The sequence below is a fragment of the Nomascus leucogenys genome, chromosome 4, assembly GCF_006542625.1.
Source record: "Nomascus leucogenys isolate Asia chromosome 4, Asia_NLE_v1, whole genome shotgun sequence".
Lineage (NCBI taxonomy): Eukaryota > Metazoa > Chordata > Mammalia > Primates > Hylobatidae > Nomascus > Nomascus leucogenys.
In genome coordinates this window covers 28,787,434-28,808,010 of record NC_044384.1, presented here as the reverse complement: position 1 = coordinate 28,808,010, position 20,577 = coordinate 28,787,434, and the positions used below count along the sequence as shown (strand labels likewise).

At 36.4% G+C, this 20,577-nt stretch overlaps 1 protein-coding gene across 2 annotated transcripts in view; it reads left to right on the top strand.

Annotated features, from left to right (window-relative positions):
• The window catches only part of ME2 (malic enzyme 2), a 69,450-nt gene that overhangs the window by 34,889 nt on the left and 13,984 nt on the right, over positions 1-20,577 (top strand). For both annotated transcript variants that reach the window (XR_004029624.1, XM_030810409.1), the window contains exons 5-13: positions 2,792-2,867; positions 3,971-4,132; positions 4,742-4,845; positions 7,067-7,176; positions 7,280-7,377; positions 7,693-7,806; positions 10,728-10,842; positions 12,395-12,537; positions 18,476-18,578. Coding sequence is in view for 1 of the 2 variants with exons in the window: in XM_030810409.1 (XP_030666269.1) it covers positions 2,792-2,867; positions 3,971-4,132; positions 4,742-4,845; positions 7,067-7,176; positions 7,280-7,377; positions 7,693-7,806; positions 10,728-10,842; positions 12,395-12,537; positions 18,476-18,578 (1,025 nt within the window). In the remaining variant the exon portion in view is untranslated. The remainder of the gene's footprint in view (positions 1-2,791; positions 2,868-3,970; positions 4,133-4,741; positions 4,846-7,066; positions 7,177-7,279; positions 7,378-7,692; positions 7,807-10,727; positions 10,843-12,394; positions 12,538-18,475; positions 18,579-20,577) is intronic.

Sequence of the window (20,577 nt, the reverse complement as noted above, 5' to 3'; positions counted from 1 at the left end):
CTGGAGTGGAGTGCAGCGGTATGATCTTGGCTCACTACAACCTCCGCCTCCCAGGTTCAAGTAATTCTTGTGCCTCAGCCTCCCTGGTAGCTGGAATTACAGGTGCATGCCACCATTGCTAATTTTTGTATTTTTAGTAGAGATGGGATTTTGCCATGTTGGCTGGGCTGGTCTTGAACTCCTGACCTCAAGCGATCGGCCTGCCTCAGCCTCCCAAAGTGTTGGGATTTACGGGCGTGAGCCACTGCATCCGGCCTGTTCTCCTTTTTTTAATGAATTTTCATTCCAGATAGTTGTAGGACCTACAAACATTATAAGTGGGAAGAGTACTGAAATGGCAAGGACTGACTCAAGTTCTTGAATGAGTCACGTGATCCCCATGAATGTGTTTCCTCATGTGTAAAATGGGAATAGCAGGACCTATCAAAGAGCTATTGGAGAAACCAATGTGACAGTTCTTTGGAAAATTATAAGCAATATTATATATATACACACACACACACACACACACACACACATATATATGCTGTTTTCACTTAATCTGAGTTTTCTTATTCCTCTAATCTATTATTACTTTTCTCAGTCCTTATAATATTTTCCCCATGCCCAATTAACACATTCTTCCACGTGTAGAAATTCAGTCTCCTGTCATCTAGTCTGGTGGCTTTCAAACTTTAATGTGTGTAAGAAATACCTGTGGGACTTATTCAAAATGCTGATCTCTGCCAACTTTCCTCTCCTCCCCATCCCCAAGATTTCTGATGAAAAAGAAAAAAGGTCTGGAGGTCCGGATTTTAGTGAGCACCCTCAGTGATTGTGTTGCAGGTGTTCCCTGGAAGACACTGAGAAACAGACTGTTCTAACCTAGATGCTGCCAACAATTACTGTAACTAAAACATTTCTGTGACATAACCATGCTGCTCAGCTATTTTATAGTTTCTTATTAGAATGATTAAAAGATAGAGAGAAACTTAGAAATACTGATGCCTGAGCCCCACCCCCAGAGATTCAGATTCAGTTAGTCTAGACTTAGGAGTTTCACAAAAGAGCCTGGTTTGATTCTGATGTATACCCAGAGCTGAGAACTGACTTGAAACATGAAGAGCATGGCTTATGTGTGAGGGCAAATACTGTATATTGTTTATGCAATGTATTGTGCTATGGGTTTTTTTTGTTGTTGTTCGTTTTGTTTTTGTAGGTGGTCATTAAATCTTGGTTGGTTGGTTGATTGATCTAAACTTTAAGCCAATTAAATCAGAATCTTTGGAGGTGGGACCCTGGCATTTTAAAGCTTATCAGATGATTCCATTATGTAGCCAGATTGAGAAATTGCTGAACTAAACTGATTTGAACTGTAATAGTAGTGCCAAATTTAAGATACCAATGAGAAAGTTAAACATAAAATCAGTTTGACAGCAATGAGGATCCATTGGCCCTCATGTCTGCCTGACCTGTGTTCTAGAACCTGCATTTCTTCTTTTTTTCCTCCTTCTTTCCCTTCCTTCTTTGCTTTCTCTTTTGAAATCTGGATTATCTGAATTAGGTAACAACATACTGTGTTTAAAATGACTTTTGGTTAGCCATTCCACAATTTATACATATTTCAAAATATGTTGTACATGATAAATACAGTTGACCCTTGAACAACACAGGTGTGAAGGTCCATTTATACTCAGATTTTATTGTGCTTCTGCCACCCCTGAGACAGCAAGACCAACCCCTCCTCCTCCTCCTCCTCTTTATGATTTTTTAATAACATTTTCTTTTTTCTAGATTACTTTATTGTAAGAATACAATATAGAATTCATATGGCATACAAAATAGTGTTAGTCGACCAGGCACAGTGACTCACCTTTAATCCTAACACTTTGGGAGGCTGAGGCGGGTAGATCACTTGAGGTCAGGAGTTCGAGACCAGCCTGGCCAACATGGTGAAACCCTGTCTCTACTAAAAATACAAAAACTAGCCAGGCGTCGTGGCGGGCATGTAAAATCCCAGCTACTCTGGAGGCTGAGGCAGGGGAATTGCTTGAACCCTCAGTGGGGGGCGGAGGTTGCAGTGAGCCGAGATTGTACCACTTCACTGCAGCATGGGTGAAAGAGCAAAACTCCCAAGTCAAAAAAAAAAAAAAAAATTGTTAGTCAATCTATGTGTTACTGGTAAGGCTTCTGGTCAGTAGTAGGCCATTAGTAGTTAAGTTTTTGGAAAGTCATATGAAATTTTTGACTTGATTTTCTAACACCCACATTGTTCAAGGGTCAGCTGTATATCCAATTTTTGCCAATTAAAAAATAATACTAAATAAGTAAAAGTAACGTCACTTTTTCCTGATGCTTCAGGTGTCTCATCTTTTGTGTGATTTTACTGTAATTTTCTTCTCTCCCTTCCTGCTCCTTCGAATTTCAAATTTTCAGTTTGAGTAAGTTTTAACAATAGTTTAGTTGGCCTTGTACTGCTCTCCTGCACTGGTGGCTTGCTTTAGATTTTTTTTTTTTTTTTTCCTGGTGGTGTATTGAGTTTATTTGAACATGAGATGTGGATACATTTCTTCTTGGGTAAAATGAGTGTATCATTTAACAATAATCTTTGTTGCATCTGCTATGAACAGTGTAATTACAGTTTGAAGTACTTGAAAATGTTTGAAAATAAACCAGTGTGACTTAGCTAAATCTGCTTGGAAATTATACCATGTCTTGATATTTTATTAAAATATCAAAATATTTCAATTATGAACAAAAACTTAGAAACAAAGCTGTTGTGAAATGCAAAGGTGTTTTTGTTCTGTTGCAGGGGATTATTTATTTCAATCTCAGACAGAGGTCATGTTAGATCAATTGTGGATAACTGGCCAGAAAATCATGTTAAGGTACTAATAGCACAACCCTCCTTTTCACAATGTTTTCTCTTTTCTTGTAAATTACCCTCAATCTCCAAGAACAGTTTTTCATTGTTGCTCTGATTTATTTTGCACTTACATACATGCAGATTTAGTGCTTTGCAGCTGAGGGGATGATAATAGTAGTGGTTATAAAATGGGCTACTGGTATAAAGTTTGACTCTGAGAAAGAAATTACAGCTAGAATACAAGGTGAACCCTCTTGGTATCAGCACCACTGGTGTCTCCTGCCTTCTCCATCTCCTTTTCTATTTCACTAATATTATTCTAGGTAAAGAAAATACATTAAAATGCCATAAAAACTTTTGTTTATGAATGGTGTTGGAGAAGTTTGGTTATGCCTTTTTTTCTTTTAAATCTAAGATTTAGAACCTTAGCAAATATAAAAATGTTAAATATAGCAAATATAAGCCCTGGCCTATTTAGTTATCTTTCATAAAATAAAATGTAATAACTTATTTCAAGATCTTTAGGTAGGCTTTTGTAAATTTTATTATAGGCAATAATCTTACCTGCCTTTATACTCCTTTCCAAAATAAACATTGAATGATCATTGGTTTGAATAATCTAGCAAAAATTTGGTCAAATAATTAAATTCACAGTATCATCTTAAGACCTTCCTTATAAGTAGGTATATTTTTTTGTTCTAGACCTTTTTCTTTTTCACAGTTGCTAAGGTTTTTCTTGTTTGGCCTAGGTTATTGTGTTGGAGTACCATGCTGTTTATTTCTAAACTCTTATTTTTCTCTTACGGTAATCTCTCCATCAGAATCTTGTTCATCTCTGCCATATTTAATCTTTCTGAAGATATTTAAGTTGGTCCTCTAGTCAGAAGAATTCTATTCCTAAACCGAAGTTGGAGGGAAATCAAATCTAGTTAATGTCTCATAATAGTCAGAAGTCCTAGAATTTTAAGTATGCTTGGTTGGTTTACAGTGGAAATTAGCCAAGAAACAATTTTATTTTTAAAAGCAAAGAGTAAATATATATGAAGTGAATCAATCTTTTTAAAAATGCTTTTCTTTAGTGCCCCATTTTTGACAACTTTTAATTTGCATTTTTTTGTGATTAAGGCTGTTGTAGTGACTGATGGAGAGAGAATTCTGGGTCTTGGAGATCTGGGTGTCTATGGAATGGGAATTCCAGTAGGAAAACTTTGTTTGTATACAGCTTGTGCAGGAATACGGCCTGATAGATGCCTGCCAGTGTGTATTGATGTGGGAACTGATAATATCGTGAGTAACATCATTTTCCCCCTTTATCTTCCTCCTGTATTTTTAAAAATGTGTACAATATTCATTTTTTGAAAATGATAATTTAAGAAGGGAAAGTTTTATGATTAGACATTTTTTTTCTTAAACTCCACTTTTAATATTTGTATAAATAATAGTAAATTAAGTCTATTGAAAGTTTCTTGGGCCAGGCATGGTGGCTCATGCCTGTAATCCCAGCACTTTGGAAGGCCGAGGCCAGCAGATCACCGAAAGTCAGGAGTTCGAGACTAGCCTGGCCAACATGGTGAAACCCTGACTCTACTAAAAATACAAAAAAAAAATTAGCTGGGCATGGTGGCACACGCCTGTAATCCCAGCTACAAGGCTGAGGCAAGAGAATCACTTGAATGCAAAAGACGGAGGTTGCAGTGAGCCGAGATCACACCATTGCACTCCAGCCTGGGTGACAAGAGTAAGACTGTCTCAAAAAAGAAAAAATAAAGTTTCTTGTAGGGCAATACGTTTAAAAAATTGTATTAGTAATTTTTTATTTTGCAATTTTTATTGTATATGTTTAAACTGATTATATAATGTAAATTATTTTATTTTCACATTTGGTTTATTTTGTAGGCCCTCTTAAAAGACCCATTTTACATGGGTTTGTACCAGAAACGAGATCGCACACAACAGTATGATGACCTGATTGATGAGTTTATGAAAGCTATTACTGACAGGTATTTTTTAAAAGTTTGAGTATATGAAAGCATCTTTAATGGGGTGGGCGAGGTAAGAACCAAAGTTTTGTTTTGTTTTCCTTTATTTCTTGTGAAGATAAGCAGGAGGCGATTAAATTTTTGAGAACTTTGTTCTGCCTGGCTGTTTCTTCCTGATTAGATGTGCTGATACGAGGTAGTACCCATGGTCTGCCTTGCTTTCTTGAGTTACCTGACATTTTGAGGGAAGTCTGCCCTCACTGCTTCTATCAAACCCTTACTGCTCAGCAGCTTTTTCAGCCTTGACCTTCAGGCTCACGCCCACCATTCCACTGAAGCTCTTGTGCAGCTTTTGTATTTTAAGTTCTCTGACCATTTGGTCCTCCCACCTCTCTACCTCTTTGTACCATTGACTCAGGTTTTCCCACTTCTATGTCCTTGAAACTCTCTCTTCTCTTGACTACTAAACAGCTTCCTCCTAACTTGGTCTTTTTTTTTTGTCATCTTCACAGGTTCTTGCTGTCTCTTACTAAATGTGGATAACTACCTAGTCCTCTTCTCTTTCAGCCATGTCAACTATGACCTTTGTGCATGTTACTGCTAAACCCATAAAAACCCATCGTAGTTCCACTGTTCTTGTGAGGGCTGCATTTCTAATAACCTGAATCTTCCATCTGGATATTCTGTTGTGAGTGCATATTCATATCCCACACTGAACTCCTTACCTTTCCAAACAACCTATCTTCTGTATTCCCAGCTTCTATTATTGGCAATAACATTCATCCTATTGCCAAAACTTTGATCTTAGTGTTATCTTTGACCCTTCTGCCTTCTCCAGCAGTCTCCCATGCAGTCAGATATTCCTCAAATTCAGTGGATACTACCACTTAAATGTCTCCTGTTTTCCATTGCCACAATCTTGCTCTCTCCTTATCTCTCTTCTGGAGTTTTCTAATTCTCCCTCCAGTTTCTCTCCTCTCCAGTTCATCTCCACCTTAATACCAGATTAATTGTTTTGAAACGTGTGCTTCATTATGTCTTTCTTTTGCTTGAAATCTCTCATTGGTTTCCTGTTGCCATAGGATAAAGTCAAACTCTTTACCTTAATGATCTAACCCTGGCCTACCTTTAAAATTGCTGGCACGTAGAAGATATTTAAACATTAATTCCTTTTCAGAGTCAAAGTCAACAAGTCTAAAGCTGAACTGTACATCTTCCCAGAAATTGCCATCTCTCCTTCTTCCTCTCACTTTCCTATCTTGGACAACCAAATAGTATCTTCTTAGTTATTCCATTACCTTCACATTGTAACAGCTTCTTCCTCATTTCCCAGTTGATCCTTATCAATTTCTATTCATCCTAATAGCTCATAGTTATTCCTTTTGCTTCCTGCATCTTCTGCTTCAGATCTCTTCTCTTCGTATCACAGTAGACTCCTAGTTGCTTCTGTCACTCGTGTCTTCCCACACCAATATGTGCTACGTATCACTGGCAGGTTTATCCTTCCTAAAGGGAGTCATATGTGAATTTTTTCCATTCTCTGCAGCCTTCACTGTTTCTACATGGGATGCAGAAGAAAGTCCCTCTTCTCTACTTTAGCATTCGAGATTCTCCCTTATTTGGTCCCAACCTGCATTAACCAACTTCTCACTTATCTCTTAATGTAAACCATGAAATATATAGCCAGACTTTTGAAAATTCAGGATCACCCTAATAACAGCCTGCTTTTTTTCCTAGCTCTTTACTTTTTGTTCTTTCAGGGCCCACCTCCTTTTCAAGCCTTCCCTTACTACTTTAGCTCACCTAGACGATTGACATCTTCTTTTTCTGAATGTCAGTGAACTCAAATAGCAATTATTTTTCAATTACTTATTTAATATATACTTTCTTGTGTTGCTGTTTAACTATTAATGTAATGAGAATATACATATCAAATATATATTTTTTTGAGGTTCAGAGTCAAAGGAAGTGTCCTCCTGGACGCTTGAAAATAGTTGACATGGATTGATATCCCATGGGTTTATCATTATGCCACGTTCTTTTTAAACATCTCATACATTTTTTTATTGAATAATTTCTACATTTTGGATCTAGTCTTTCACAGGCTCTGAAATTTTTCAGATGGCCTTAACTGAACTAACATAATACATTATTTTTGAATGCTATCATAGGGAATATTAGGTGGAAAGCTGTTTAATAGTGTTATTTTCAACACAACTATTGTGGGTTTTGCTATTTTTAGATATGGCCGGAACACACTCATTCAGTTTGAAGACTTTGGAAATCATAATGCATTCAGGTTCTTGAGAAAGTACCGAGAAAAATATTGTACTTTCAATGATGATATTCAAGGTAAAGCAAAAAAAAAAAAAAACTTAAGGATTTTGATTCCTACTTTTTAAACATTTTTAATGTGCCCATTTTTTATTTGTAAAACTCTTTGTTTTTCTTACAGGGACAGCTGCAGTAGCTCTAGCAGGTCTTCTTGCAGCACAAAAAGTTATTAGTAAACCAATCTCTGAACACAAAATCTTATTCCTTGGAGCAGGAGAGGTAAGTTTTGTAGGCTTTTTAAAACTTAAGCCTATCCTCTCTTCTAGAATTAGAAAATGGGCAGAATATTGATGTTTATAAAAGAGCATAATGAGCCTGTAATTTTGTTGAGGTAGAGGGTATGAAATCAAGACTTCTGCTGTAAAACAGGTAATTTAAAATATGTTTAGAGAGAATATCACAAAGAATTTTTGTTTGATTTGTAAGGGAAAAATAAACCAAATATTTCTTGTAGCATATAATCTTCATATATAAAGTAATTCAAGCATTGCATCATACTCAAGTATATATTAAAATTTATGTTTTGTTGAACAGGCTGCTCTTGGAATCGCAAATCTTATAGTTATGTCTATGGTAGAAAATGGCCTGTCAGAACAAGAGGCACAAAAGAAAATCTGGATGTTTGACAAGTATGGTTTATTAGTTAAGGTAAGGTATTTAAAATTTGAAGAAGCAAAACAGCATATTATATTTTTAGTTGGATTTTTAAAATATTATTCCTTAAAGTCTTGTTTCTCATTGGAGTCTCCAAATTATACCAATTGGGACCTTCCACTCTCTTTTCAACAGGTGTCCCTAGTCTTGTTGTCTTTTACAAAGACTCCTGCTTCATATTTAATTAATAATCTCTATGTTGGCATCAGACTTACTCTTTCTTGCTTTGTTGTCTTGCTCTTAAGAGATCAAATGGCCATCGTACAAGTATGATCGTGTTTGACACTCCTAAAACTAGGTTTTTAATAGGAACTGAGAACTTCCTGATTAAATTACAGTATTGCAGTACTTTTGATATTTAAGCAGTAATTTTTTTTTAAAATTTTATTAATTTTTTTTTAAAATTTTATTAATTTTTTTTTTGAGATGAAGTCTCTCTCTGTCACCCAGGCTGGAGTGCAGTGGTGCGATGTCACCTCACTGCAACTTCTGCCTCCTGGGTTCAAGCGATTCTCCTGCCTGAGCCTCCCGAGGCCACCGTGCCTGGCCATGAGCAGAAATTCTTAACTCTTTGGAGATCATAATCCCCTGAAGCAATCTAATAAAAATCTGTGGACCCTTTCCCCAGGAAAAAAGCATGTGCTCCTGAAACCAATTTATGGATAATAAAGAGCTTATCTCCCAGATTAACTTAGTACCTTTGGGCCTGACTACCTTTGTTAGCATTGATTACCATTTTCACTAGATTAAGAATGTCATATATCTTCTGTGTAACACATTGAAATATAAGTAAACTGTTTCATAGTTAAACCAATCCAGTACACAATGCTGTTATATTTTTGTATGTACACATTAAAATATAATGGTATAGCTGTTGCTTGGCATTTACGTCTGTGGTGCAAGCTATCTAAATGTACTTTGCTCGAGTTCTAAAATCTTTTCTTGTTAGTTAGAACCAGTATTCTATTAGTAAAAAAAAAAAATGAAAAATTAAAGTATGTGAATGAAAAATCTTGAGTGCTTAAACTACATGTAATTTAAAATGTAATAGTAGTTATATACCAGACATTGTTATTGTTATAAGACTTTACATGTATTATCTCCTTTAATCATCTCAAAAAATCCTGTGAAGTTTTACAAATGAAGAAACAGTTTAAAAGGTCAACGGGGTTTTCCAAAATCATCAGCTTATAAGTGATGGAGGTAGGATTCAAAACCAAGTATCCTGACTGTGAAGCCTGTGCTCTGAATAATTAAACTGTGCTGCCTTCCAAAGAGGCTGTAACTACCATATTTACTAGTATGTAAGGCACAAGGATAAAACATCACATATTTAGAAGGCTATTGGGGGATGTATGTTTTGACTAGTAAACAGTTAGTTTGGTACTTCTTTTTGTAATGTTGGTTTTCATCAAATATGTTGTGATTCTTTAGCATATTGGTAGGTCAGGTCTAACACAGTATTGATAGCTACAATGTGTTTACTTAGCACTAAGTGAGAACCCTGTCCATCTCCATATTCATCATCAGATTATGTATTTCTTTTCCAGGGTGCAGGTAGCTTGGCCTATGGGCATTAGGCTTCCAGTGTCTCCTGATGACCCTAAACACTGCCCTTCATTTTGAAACTCTGAAAACAGTGACTTCTTATGTCACCGTTTGCTCAGCCTGGTTTTCTCAGCCGATTGATGATAGTGTCCTGCTTTTCTAGCCCCTGCAGGTTCTTATCTGGAGTTATCTTGGAGTTCTGATGGAAATACACTTTTTCAGAAGTCTTCTTTTTTACCAAAATAAGAATATGAACTTCTCAGTTGGTTTTTGCATTCAGTATGCTTTTATCTGCCTTAAATCTTTGAGAAGTTCTTCATTGTTCTAGTCTGTCAGTGATATCTCTTCTGGCTTTGTGGCATTACTAAGAATTTAACTTTTATGGTTTTTGACCTGGGATTTGGAAAGGAAAGCATGTTTCTTCATTCAGCCATCTTTAACCAGAATTCCCTGTTCCTCTTGTTTCTGAACTCTTGGTAGTACAAGTCCATGGTGTCTGTCTGCAATTCTGAAATCCTTAAAGGCTTTGAAATTCCAAAATTTTTTCCAAACTTTATTTTTGTGATCAATCTGATTGCCTTGAACTTACCTAGTAGCAAAACCTGACTCAAACTAATAAGAAGCTCTTTGTAATCTTAACCTTTTGTACTTGATGTGACTATTCAGAAGTTTGTTCAGTTGTGGAGTATCTGTTGGGAGGGAGAATATGTAATATTTGATATATGCCATATTGTATTTCTAAAATATGAAAAATTCTCAGCCAGGAGTGGTGGCTCATGCATGTGGTGGCTCAGCTTCCCACTTTGGGAAGCTGAGGTGGACGGATCACTTGAACCCAGGAGTTTGAGACCAGCCTGGGCAAGATGGCAAAACCCCATCTCTACAAAAAAATTAGCCGGACATGGTGCTGTGTGCCTATAGTTCCAGCTACTCTGGAGGCTGAGGTGGGAGGATCACCTGAGCCCGGGGAGGTAGAGGCTGCCACTGCACTGGGCGACAGAGTGATACCCCATCTCAAAATAAATCAATCAAATTAAATTAAATATGAAAATTTCTTAATTTAATTCCAAAACTCATCTACCCCAGATAAAGGACTGTAGGCTTTTGTGCCATATTGGACTTAGGAAGACCTCATAGTGTAAATGCATTTTTGAGAGGAATTAGAAAGTTTCTAGGAATAATGGTAGATTTGATTTTTGTTTTCTATTTGAGTTTATGGACATGATGAAGATAGAATTGGAAGATATGGGTTGAAGAGGAAAGTAAATGAAAATGAAAAGACATTTCTATTGTAGAAATGATGTCTTTTTATTTCATCCTTAATATGCATTGACTAAAAAAATACTATATTTTATCTCAAAATTTAGGGACGGAAAGCAAAAATAGATAGTTATCAGGAACCATTTACTCATCCAGCCCCAGAGAGCATACCTGATACTTTTGAAGATGCAGTGAATATACTGAAGCCTTCAACTATAATCGGTAGGTAAAGTTTTTCTGATAAATAATTTTGCTCCCTAACTGTATGTTGCCAGTCATAATTACCACGTAGGATTACTACAAATGAATTGGCAGTTTTACCTAGCTTTCAGCATGTACAATGTTTTCTTTGATAACTTTTTGGTTACCATGCATGAAATTCAGTTACCAGATGTTGCTTTATACTTTTAGGTCCTAGACACTGTGTAGTCGATCGTGCTTTGCTTTTAGAGTTGGTATGACTGTTGGACTCAAAACATGAAAAAGACCAAAGCCATTTGCAGATTTTACCAGGAAAATTCTATGCAGACTCAAAGTTTTCATGGGCAACAAAGCTGAAAACTTTTAAGTGTGTTTTGAGTCAGGCATTGCATAGATGCCATCAGACTATGCCATCATGGCATTACATTCTCAGCAGAAAATGTAGAAGTGTTTAAAAGAGGAGCTATTTAATTTTCTATATAGCTGTAAGTTTTTTTTTCTTGTTTTTTTGTTTTTTGGTTTTTTTTTTTTTGAGACAGAGTCTCACTCTGTCGCTCAAGCTGGAGTTGGCTCACTGCAACCTCCACCTCCCGGGTTCAAGCAATTCTCTTGCCCCAGCCTCCCAAGTAGCTGGGATTACAGGTACCTGCCACCACGCCCGGCTAATTTTTGTAATTTTAGTAGAGATGGGGTTTCACCATGTTGACCAGGCTGGTCTCGAACTCCTGACCTCAGGTGATCCACCTGCCTCAGCGGGTGAGATTCCATCTCAAAAAATAAATAAATAAAAATAAACAACCCCCCATTTTCCCCACTCCCCACCCCCTAACAACCACCATTCTACTTTTTCTCTCTATGAATTTAACTACCTCATATAAATGGAATGACATGGTATTTTTCTCTTTGTGACTGGCTTATTTTATTTAGCATAATGTCAAGTTTCATCCATGTGGTAGCAAGTTTTATCTTCCCAATTAGAGTGATGAAGATAGTCATACACTCTTTTTAAAAATTGGTTGGGCATGGTGGCTCACACCTGTAATTCCAGCACTTTGGGAGGCCGAGGCAGGCGGATCACCTGAGGTCAGGAGTTTGAGACTAGCCTGGTCAACATGGAGAAGCCCCATCTCTACTAAAAATACAAAAATTAGCCAGGCGTGGTGGCACACACCTTTAATCCCAGCTACCTGGGAAGGTGAGGCATGAGAATCACTTGAACCCAGAAGGGAGAGGTTGCTGTGAGCTGAGATTGTGCCACTACACTCCAGTCTGGGCAACAGAGTGAGACTCTGTCTCAAAAAACAAAAAGTTGAAAGAATAAAATTTCCCATAATTTACTATGTGTATAGTAGACAATAAATATTTAAGTGAGAACTTTCAGCATCTTACTTTTTTTTCTTTTCAGATTTGAGATTGTGTTCTCATAGATTTTGCATTGCTGAGATAGTGCCATCTTTGTAATGAGATATTACCTGTGTTTTTATTATTGTAGGCCTATTGTAGAAATGCTATTGATAAGCATTGCTTTTATACCTATAATGAAGTTGCTGTTTTTCCCCCTTACTTATTACAGGAGTTGCAGGTGCTGGCCGTCTTTTCACTCCTGATGTAATCAGAGCCATGGCCTCTATCAATGAAAGGCCTGTAATATTTGCATTAAGTAATCCTACAGCACAGGCAGAGTGCACGGCTGAAGAAGCATATACACTTACAGAGGTATTAATAATCACATGAATTGATATGTATATTATTTTCCCTCCACTAGCTTATTAGTTATACATTCTTACACAGTTGTTCTAGTGGTTTCCCTAGAGATTACAGCATGCATCTATGGGTGAACAAAGTCTGATATAAATTATTGCTTATACCAATTATGGGAAACAGGTACTTTATAACTCCATTGTAATGCCTTCACACTGTTTGCACTATTGTTGTGAATTTTAATTTTCTATGTATTTTAAACCCAAAATACATTATTGTTATATTTTACAAAAATTATTCAGATTTACCTACATTTTAATTTATTTATCACTATTCTTCCTGCAAGTGCTTCTACCTAGGATCATTTTCCTTCTACCAGAAGAATTCCTTTATTTAAGTGTAGGTCTTATGGTCTAATGAATTCTCTTGGTAATTTATTTTGCCTTCATTTTGAAGGATATTTTCACTCTGCATAGACATAAAATTTGGTAAATACTTGAGCATTTTGAAGATATCATTTTACTGTTTTCTGACTTTTGTTTTCTTTTTGATGATATATCATTGTCTTAGGTTTTTAACAGTTTGACTACGGCAGACATATGCGTGGTTTTCTTTGTATTTATTCCGCATGGGGATTATACTGCTCCTGAATCTGTGGCTTGATGTCTGTTTTTGGTTTTTGTTTTTTCTGTTTTGAAAAAATATCAGCCAGTATCTTTACTTTGGCCACATTCTCTCTCTCGTCTTATGGGACTCTAATTATATGGTTAGAGATATATCTCATATATCTTTTACACTGTTTTCTATATTTACTATCTCTCTTGCTCTGTGTGTTTCAATCTGGTGATTTCCTTTGGCCCTATTTTCCAGTTTGCAGATTCTCTGTTCAGCTGTGCTCATCTGTTAGGTTCTTAATTTTAGTTGCTGTATTTTTTCATTTGTAGAATTTCTGTTTTATCTGTAATTTCTTAATTTAGTAACAGACTTAAAATCATGTACTGTAGAAATAATCAATCTCTAAATACTGCTTTCTTGTACTCATATTTCATGAAACTTTTCTTTTTACTCTCTTCAAATGCATCTTCACCATCAGTGTTTGTCTTTTCTAAGGCTGTTTTTTTTGAGTCATCTGACGCTGTGGAGAACAAATTTTTATTTACATCCAAACTGTTTAAGATTCACTACTTTTAGATCTTTGACACTACCACGGGTTTATAGCCCAATTACAAATATCTGCCTATAAATCACTTGACATTTGGGTTTTTTTCCTACCATTCTGTAAGGATGTAGTTGTAATCTCCACAATTACTTTCTATATTGTTGTGGTAAGTGATCTGAGTGGCTCTAGGAAGTGATTTTTAAAGGCTTGTTTACAATGATGTCTAGCAGCTATAATTGCTAGATTACATCCTTGAGAATAAGTAATAAATCTGTGATACATTTTTTTAATCTTCACTCCTTTAAAACAAAGTTTTTTATAGTGGAAAAATATTATAGTATATCTCTCAAAAGCTAAGGATTCTTTTAAAAATATAACCACAGGACCGGGCACGGTGGCTCACGCCTGTAATCCCAGCACTTTGGGAGGCCAAGGCGGGCAGATCACGAGGTCAGGACCATCCTGGCTAACACAGTGAAACCCCATCTCTACTAAAAATACAAAAAAAATTAGCCAGGCGTGGTGGCGGGTGCCTTTAGTCCCAGCTGCTGGGGAGGCTGAAGCAGGAGAATGGTGTGAACCCAGGAGGCAGAGCTTGCATTGAGCCAAGGTCACACCACTGCACTCCAGCCTGGGTGACAGAGCAAGACTCCGTCTCAAAAAAAAAAAAAAAAAAAAAATATATATATATATATATATATATATATACACACACACACATATATGTATATATACACACACACCACAGTACTGTTTACCTCATAATTTGAACAATAATTATATCTTGTCATTTAATTTTTTTTTTTTTTTTTTTTTTGAGACAGAGTCTCTCTTGGTTGCCCGGCTGGAGTGTAGTGGCACAGTCATAGCTCACTGTAGACTCCAATTCCTGACTCAAGTAATCCTCTTGCCTCAGCTTCCTGAGTAGCTGGGCCTACAGGCAAATACCACCACACCCAGCTAATTTTTTTATTTTTATTTTTGTAGAGACAAGGTCTTACTTTGTTGGCCAGGCTGGTCTCAAATTGCTGACCTCAAGTGATCCCCCGCCTCAGCCTCCCAAAGTGCTGGGATTACAGGCGTGAGTCACCGTGTCCGGCCTGTTTTTGTTTTTTTTAATTGAGTGATGGATAGTGTAGAAAAAGAACTATAGCAATAATTTAAGGCTGTGAATAAAGTTATCTTTGGAGAAAGGGACTTTACTTTTTCGAGTAGATCACCATAATCCAGTCAGGATGTGGTCCACATGAAGCCTGGGGTATTTCCAGTTTGCCCTTTCTCCTGATATCCACCCCTTTGGGTATGAATCATCAAAAGTCCTGAGGTATTTATCAGCACCTCTCATCCTTAACGGTCCCTGAGCATCCATTTTCCTCTCAGTCATCATGAGACTTTGGGTAGCTTTGCTGTTCAGGGTCTCAGTCACAGCTTTTGATTTGGAAATCAGCAGTCATCCTGAGGGGAAAAGCTTCAAATGCTAGGCTCATATATCTTGCTTCCCTCTTCTTTTGAATCTTGGAAACCTCTCTTCCCCAACACCAAACTCTATCTTGTTAGGTCTCTACTTGCTTACAAAAATTTTTAAAAATGTATTTTATCTGGTTTTTTAAATTGTAACCAGAGGAAAATTTGGTATGAAACAACCCAGAAAATCATTGCCAAAGCAGAACTCTCAGAACTTCCTGAACTTAATATTCATACTCTTGATATATTTGGCATTCTTTTTTTTCCCATTGTTAAACACTGTGTAGGCCAGGCACAGTGGTTCATGCCTGTAATCCCAGTACTTTGGAATGCCAAGGTGGGCGGATCACTTGAAGCCAGGAGTTCAAGGTCTGCCTGGCCAACCCAAAATACAGGTGAAACCCTGTCTCTACTAAAAATACAAAAAAAAAATTAGCCAGGTGTGGTGGCTCACGCCTGTAGTCCCAGCTACTCAGGAGGCTGAGGCTGGAGAATAGCCTGAACGCAGGAGGCAGAGGCTGTGTAAGCCAAGATCGTGCCACTGCACTCCAGCCTGGGCAACAGAACAAGACTCTCAAAAAAAAAAAAAAAAAACCAGCAAAAAAACAACCTTTATGTTGACACATGTATTCTCTCAAAATTCCATTTGCTTCTGTGTGGCCACTCTGTTAGTCAAAATAAATTCTCATGACTGTTGGTTTCCAATTGATATAATAATTATTGAAATCTCTTCTTCTAAATCAATCACAAAATCACCATACAGATATTTAAAAATTAGTCTCTTTAGTATACTGTCTTATCTTTTTATTACTTTTAGCTTGATTGGCTGTCCTCTTCACCAGGCTTTACTACTTAAAACTAATGGTTATTGCTCCCCAAATTAAATCTTAGTCTTCTACAGTGACTATTTGGTAAATATATTAAATGCATTGTGGATCGTTGACATTTCCAAAATATAAAAAATTTAAGTGTTTCGAGCAGTAGTAGTATATCACCAGAAGACTGCTCATTTAAGAATTTTATTTTTTGAATAAATATTATTGTAATAATGTACGTTATTGGAATAAATAATTCCCCAAGGAGACTAGTTTGATATACTGTATTTCATCAGTTTTAAGATCAAGGATTGCTTGAGCCCATGAGTTTGAGACCAGCCTAGGCAACATAGCAAAACCCTGTCTGTACAAAAAATTTAAAAATTAGCCAAGCATGGTGGTGCACACCTGTGGTCTTAGCTACTTGGGAGGCTGAGGTGGGAGGATTGCTTGAGCCCAGGAGGTTGAGGCTGCAGTGAGCTGTGATCGTGCCACTGAACTCCAGCCTGGGCAACAGAATGAGACCCTGTCTCAAAAAATAAAAAATAAAAAGAGCATTGTGTCATAGCTTACTTTTACATAAATTCTTTCTTAGTGTTACATGAAATAATGCCATAGAATTTTGAGTAGTCGTCACCTGTTAAATTTTTAGTCCCCTTTTGTTTTCACCATGGAGGTGTTACTCCAACACCCTTTGCCACTCAGTGAGAAAAATACTTAAAAAAAAAAATCTTCATAGTTGAATTGCCAGCTGCTTACATAGACCAACTTGGACTTCAGAATAAGAATATACTATTGTCATTAAAACCTGGCCACATTTAAGCCATGGATTAATTATTGGGTTAAATGGGCAGGGAGGCAGGGATGATGACCTGGAGAATGTGAACTGCTATAGAATCTTGTCATTATTGAAGAGATTCCCAAGATCTTTCTAAATTTCCAAACTTACTGATATCATGAGAACATTTTTTCCATGATGTGCTATATTGTATAATCTACCTCATAAGACTATTAAAATTAATGGTGCCAGAAAAATAATTATGTACTTACTGTGATAACATGTATGACATTAACCACGAACTAACCTTAATCGTCAAAGAAACAAAATTTTTAGTCACAAGTAATGTTTAGAACAGATAGATAATTGTAATAGCTATCCATAGAATAGGTAGAAAATGATATAACAATATAGAGTTGCAAGTCTAAGGTAGTCAGCTGTGCCCTACTAACATAGTTAGCTTGCTTCTACTCTTAAACCTTGTATCATTTTGAAATGGAAAGTATGTCTTGTAAAAGTAATGCTTACTCTGCATTATTGACCTTCAGATTACCTGGAGTCAAATTCTTGAATGTTAAATCCACTAAAGCCAAGGGTCTACAATACTATAAAGAATAATAATGCCATTAATTCTCTTAGAAACACTGAATATGCCAGTAACATTTATTATATGCCATTATAGAGCATAGTATCAAAATTGGATAGATGTGACAAATTTGGAGAAGTATTCTTCTTTAACAAGGCATCAGGCCATTTGTTTTCCTGGACTGTGGTCATACCACATGCCTGTGTTATAAACTGCCTGCTGCTAGGTGTTATCGCATCACTGAAAACCTGTGGCTGTGGAGTTACAAAAAAATCTAGATTAAGATTTAACTACTACAGTTTTGTTGTGTGACTTTTGACAAAGTATTTGAAAATGTTAAAGGCTTAGTTTTTTGATTTTTTAAAATTAGTGAAATGGAGATGATGAAGTTTTCATGATGGCAAAATTAACTGAGTTAACACATATAAAGTACTTGGTAATTAGTTTTAGCAGATATACAGTAAATGACAGCCATTTGTTTTGGTATTTCCCCTTCATTCATAGGTGTTTATATTGGTCTTTATAATATGGAATGGTATTTATTGGCCATCTACATTTTAAATTTCTTTTTTTTTCTTTTTCTTTTTCTTTTGAGATGGAGTCTTGCTCTGTTGCCCAGGCTGGAGTGCAGTGGCATGATCTCGGCTCACTGCAACCTCTGCCTCCCGGGTTCAAGTGATTCTCCTGCCTCAGGCTCCTGAGTAGCTGAGATTACAGGCATGGGCCAACACACCCAGCTAATTTTTTGTATTTTTAGTAGAGATAGGGTTTCACTCTGTTGGCCAGCCATCTCAAACTCCTGGTCTCCAGTGATCTGCCCACCTCGGCCTCCCAAAGTGCTGGGACTGCAGGTGTAAGCCTCTGTGCCTGGCCTTAAATTTCTTAAAAATAAGTGTCTGGTTTTTAAATTTTTAGTAATAAATGATTTTTAACTTTATTAATTTTTATTTATTGAATGTATACTACACATAAAACAAACCTCATTTTAACAAAAGGATTGTAATGAAAAGATTGTTATATAGTATATTATGCCTTGTTTCCAGGTAATATATTGGTCTACTTTACTCCAGGACTTGATTTTGTATGAAATCACCTCAATTTTCTCATCCACAGAAAATAATAAAATTGAAGTTATTTCATTTTATTAACAGGGCAGGTGTTTGTTTGCCAGTGGTAGTCCATTTGGGCCAGTGAAACTCACAGATGGGCGAGTCTTTACACCAGGTCAAGGAAACAACGTATATATTTTTCCAGGTAAATGCCACCATTATTTATGTTATAGAGCAATAGTTAATTATGTAAAAATACTTAATGGAATTCTTTGGAATGGAAAATTGAAATAAGCAACAGTATTACAGAATTTTGGTATAAATGTACAAGGAAACTCAAGGAATTCATCGAATTCAGCATGCTCCATTTTCTCTGAAAATTTATTCATATTATTAATTAAATTTGTTTTTATTATAGAAATAATATATTGCATGATTTGTAAAAATGCAGAGGAACAGAATGGCACAAAATTATGTAACCCTCTCTATCTCCCCTTGGTGTACCTCCTTAATCATACATCTCAGAACCATTGTCAATAATTTGCTGGGAGTTTTTCTGGCGGTTACTATCGTGACTGATAGATTTATTTCCCAGGTTCAAGCAGTTCCCTTTCCTCAGCCTCCCGAGTATATGGGACTACAGGCATGCACCACCACACTCGGCTAATTTTTGTATTTTTAGTAGAGATGGGGTTTCACCATGTTGGCCAGGCTGGTCTCGAACTCCTGACCTTAGGTGTTCTGCCCTTTCCAGAGTGCTAGGATTACAGGTGTGAGGCACCAGGCACAGCCAGGTGTTCTTATTTTTTAAGATACAACCACTATACTGGTATCACACCAAAGGAAATTAAGAATAATTGCTTAATATCATTTATCATTAACTCAGTTCAACAACTTATTTTTATTCCCAATACCTTTTTTTATTCTAGAATTGCTCTTTCTAAATAGCTACTTTTAAAACAAAAACAGTTACAGTATTCTTTCAGCTTTTTCTGGAGAATTATTAGGATTCCTTTCAATATTTCTTCCTTTGTGCTGTATTTTCCGTAAATTTCTGGTGATCCTCAGTTGTCTCTTTCTTTTAAGCAAGATTATGTTGAGTAAAACAGGAATTTTGTATGATTTTCTTTTGCACTTGTGTCTTTTTTCTTCTGGTAGGTCTTTCCCTGACTAGCTGACAGCAGGCTCTGATTAAGATATGACAAGTAGACTTATAGTTTATATAGGCTGGCATCAGGCAAGCATGTATAACTGTTGTCAAAGTAAAGAGGGTATTTAGTCTGTAAATATCCTGGTGCTTTTCTATATTTTTCTCCCTTTTTTGCCCCTCATGTTTTCCTGTATGTCTCTTGAGACATAACTTCTATAATAGAAACTGTCCCGTCATCCATAATCTCCTTCTAGAACTTGATGATGTTCAAAATTAATGTGTTCTATTCAGTAACATTTCTATGGCCTAAAAGACATGAGGGTAGGAAAGGAAATACTTTTCTGCTGATTTTAACAAAGCTATTTTTTTAAACTTTTTTTTTAGTTTCAGGTTTGTTATATAGGTAAATTTTGTGTTGCAGGGGGTTTCATGTATAGATTATTTCATCACCCGGGTAATAAGCATGGTACCTGACAGGTAGTTTTTTGATCCTTACCCTCTTCCCGCCCTCTACCCTGAAGTAGGCCTCAGTGTCTGTTGTTCCCTTCTTTGTGTCCATGAATTCTTATCACATAGCTCCACTTGTAAGTGAGAACATACGGTATTTGGTTTTCTGTTCCTGTGTTAGTTCACTTAGGATAATAGCCTCCAGCTCCATGCATGTTACTGCAAAGGACATGATCTCATTCATTTTTATGGCTGCATAGTATTTTTTTTTTTATTTATACACATGGTGTATATGTGCCACATTTACGTTACCCAGTTTACCGTTGATGGGCATTTAGGTTAATTCTATATCTTTGCTATTGTGAATAGTACTGCAGTGAACATGCACATGCATGTGTCTTTATGGTAGAATGATTTATATTCTTTTGATTATGTACCCAGTAATAGGATTGCTGGGGTGAGTGGTTGTTCTAAGTTCAGCAAAACCATTTTTTATATCATACCTGAGTATTAAGGAATTTAGCAGTTGATTATGTTTATATAACACTTTAAAGTCCTAACTTTAATAACAGTTGTGGATACCATAAATATAGACATTAAAAATGAC